This window comes from Dipteris shenzhenensis, chromosome 31 (assembly GCF_047967505.1).
Source record: "Dipteris shenzhenensis isolate YYH24624 ecotype China chromosome 31, Dip_SZ_1.0, whole genome shotgun sequence".
In the NCBI taxonomy this organism is placed as follows: Eukaryota; Viridiplantae; Streptophyta; class Polypodiopsida; order Gleicheniales; family Dipteridaceae; genus Dipteris; species Dipteris shenzhenensis.
In genome coordinates, this window is record NC_141626.1 from 19,209,091 (window position 1) to 19,212,408 (window position 3,318).

General features: G+C 46.4%; 1 protein-coding gene across 1 annotated transcript; it reads right to left on the reverse strand.

Moving 5' to 3' along the window:
• Positions 1 to 673: 673 nt before the first annotated feature.
• Positions 674 to 2,563, reverse strand: LOC147881157 (galactinol synthase 1-like). Its single transcript, XM_087402272.1, has 4 exons — positions 2,177 to 2,563; positions 1,591 to 1,911; positions 1,353 to 1,487; positions 674 to 1,251 (listed from the first exon to the last, which is right to left on the reverse strand). The coding sequence occupies exons 1-4, from the start codon at positions 2,465 to 2,467 to the stop codon at positions 1,000 to 1,002; spliced, it is 999 nt and encodes a 332-aa protein (XP_087258398.1). The 5' UTR covers positions 2,468 to 2,563; the 3' UTR covers positions 674 to 999.
• Positions 2,564 to 3,318: the final 755 nt, after the last annotated feature.

Genomic DNA, 3,318 nt, shown 5'->3' on the forward strand with positions numbered 1-3,318 from the left:
CGAGCACCAAAAAAGGCCACATTTTGTTGTATTGCAAAATACGATTCAATTTTTAATTTGGTGCTTTCTATTGGTCAATCCATTAATTTATAGGGGACTCCCTTGGTAATATTTTTAGGTCCACTTTTCACAAGCTTACAAGTTTTTCTTATTCTTGTTTGGCTTGCCTTTTCCTGTTAACACTACATGCCTTTTGCATTTTATGCCTACTTCAAGCCCAAGTGAGTGCACCCAATCTATGATCCATATGTAAGTATAGGTTTTAATATATCCCTTAAACATGCTTAATGCAAGGTTTTCAAGTAACGAACCCCTTGGGTTTGATGCCTAGATTTGTGAAGGAATCTAAATTCCAATTCCATCATTTTGAGAGAGAGAGAGAGAGAGAGAGAGAGAGAGAGAGAGAGAGGGGGGGGGGGCAATTGTCTAAGGTAACTTTATGTATGTGATAAATGACAATTCATTATGAATGATCAATAAAGTCCTAAGAGAAGTTTTCTCATGAGCTTTCTAGAAGTTGTCCAAGAAATTAGTGCTTTTTACAAATGGTGTTAAACTCAAGTGAGGCATACACAAAAAAGTACAAGGCGAGCTTTAAGAAAAAGATGTAACATTTGAATAGATACAAAATTACAAAATAACATGGGAGCAAATATATTAAACTAATGCCACTTCTTATTATATAAATGAAGATTTACAAAATGTGCAAGACCTTAATATGGGCAAGTATACATCATGAATACTCTAGCTTGCCAAGTATACGTGGAGCTGGGTAATTTCAATAAATTTCCCGGAGCTCTTACACAAAGGACAGATATGTGTTTCCGCGAAATCTTCCGATTTCAAATCCCGTATTTGTGGAAAAGTCTGTTGCCGTTTTTCGCTCGTATTGAACGTAGCACAGTCGCCACTGTGCTACTCTTGGTGGAGTCCCAGCAGACAAACGCGAACTTTCGAGAGCTTCCGGCTGCTGTCCTCCCCCACACTCCCTTTACAACTTTACGCCGCCGGAGGGACTCGGATTGCAGTCTTTCCAGGCTGCTTAGCCGTATTTGGAAGCTCCGATCGCACTGTCTTGCTCGCAGACAAATCTGTGCAGATGTTCTTTGTGCCTGTTGACGACAATCGAGCCGAGGATTGGAAGTCAAGCGTCTTGTCGTTGTAGATATCCCACCATTTCTTCACCAGCATCTTTATGTCTTCCCTGTCCATGTTTTCCTCTTTCCCTGTATATCTCCAAGGTTTTGAACCCTGCAGCAGCGAGACAGATAGATTTAGGCGTCCCATCGCAGAAGGAATCGCACACCCCAATAATCGAAGGCAATCCTAAGCGCTATCTATCGTAGACTTACCGCGGCGCAGTAGTGCACAACTTTAACTCTCTCCAGGTCTACATTTTCAGGGTGTCGCCAGAGCATTGCAAGCACCAAATTGTATACCAGCGGGATAGGCGAATACTTCTTTTGAAAAAACATGTTTAGGAAATCCTGTATGCATCCAGAAATTTGTAAGCGAGGAGAACTTGCAGTGAGGACAAAGATTCAAATCCCAAGAATCTCAGTATCCCATTGGAGGTGGGCCTGGAGTTACCTGCTCAGCAAAGGGTGTAGGTGGGTTTTTCTGCAGTGCCACCATCAGTTCGTCAAAGGTCTCCTTGCTAGGCTCGTGGACGAACATCCCAGCATTGAAATACTTGGCGGGTGGCTCGCCGAGATGCTTTGGCCAAGGATTCTTGCCTGGGCATTGCTGGCAATATTTTACCTTGTACTGAGGGGAGTGTGACCATGTGTGTTCGCAGAAACAATCCATCACAGCGTAGAAGCGACCACGAGGAAGATCGAACAAGTGATCGATGTTGTCATAAACCATGATATCCGCATCTAGGTAGATCATTTTCTCATACTCTTCGAACTATTTCAAGGAAAAAGAAACCGTTAGAGCTGGCAGAGGAAACGATCTGCTCACGTAGATGAATGTATGTGAAGCAAAACTCAAAATATCAGAAGCACAAGCACAATTGACGGGGAATTGATCCAGGACGGAAGCAAAGTCTTGTCGAGAATTAATCTGAGTACTAACTACACAATGGGGCGACTATAAAGGTCACAATTCCACGGTCACTAAAAAATTTTCAAAACATTATCAGAGCAAGACGGACAAGCATAAGAAACCGTACCAGCCAGATCCGGAGCTTGGAGTAGTTGATCACGTAATACGCCATGGCGAAATTACACTCATCGCTACCGGCGGGGCGGATGGGCTCGATCTCACGGACGATGCAGCCCTGAGTGAGGAGGAGCTGGCGGTGGCTATCGGGGACGTCGGGGAGGACGGCGACAACGAGGGGGTAAGAGGACTGGACTTTACGGAGGCCTTTGGAGAGGCCAACGACGCCTTTGACGTAGTCACCGGAGCCAGCGAGGAAGGTAACGAAGGCACGGGAGGGGGAGGAGAGGTGGGGAGCCATGATGGGTACCCGGGTACTGGGAGAGGAGTGAGGAGGAGGTTGGGAGCTATGGGAGATAGCGAGAAATCGAGTTGGAAAGCTGATGAAGAAAGCTGATGAAGAAGATGGTGAAGAATCCAGAGAGCCATCGCTGGTTTATATAACCTTTCGGCAACGCCACCTTTGCTAGAGCCTTCTCCATTATTGTATTCCCCTTCCAATCCCCGCCGTCCATCTTCTTCCCCCATCCTACGCCTCACCCTTCCCCATGCACCCCCCTTCCCCCATCCCCACCGTCCATCTTCTTGTCCCTCTCCCCATCCTCGCCCTCCACGCGTCACCCCTCCCCACCCTCGCCACGCGTCCCCCCTCCCCGCACGCCGCCCCTAGCACAAACCAACGGTTAGGATTCACCGACAGAATCCATCCCATCGACGGCCCTCGTTTCTTCCTGCGGATTGTGTGGACAGCGTTCCCTAAGCCCTAAACCTTTGCTTTGTTGCTCCCACATGCGTTCACGAAAGCCTCTCGCTTGAATAGCAACACACTTGAAAGCTTCTCGCTTGAATAGCAACACGCATGTCCCATTTGCTGCTCATCACATGACCCACATTGAAAATTTCTTGCCCGGGACCCAAGCATCTAACATATGCATGTCGTAACCTTCACGGTTTCTCTAAAACTTATTTCAAATAAGGTAGCAACAACGTTGGTCCCACACACATGCACAGGTTATGATGTGCACACCTCCCCTCCAAAATTAGGAATTTGTAGGGATTGTTTGAAAGATGGCTCTCAACGTACGAATTTTTCCACGGGGGGTTGGGTTCATTCTTGTATATATCAACTCGTGTAGAAAGCTACTAATTTTG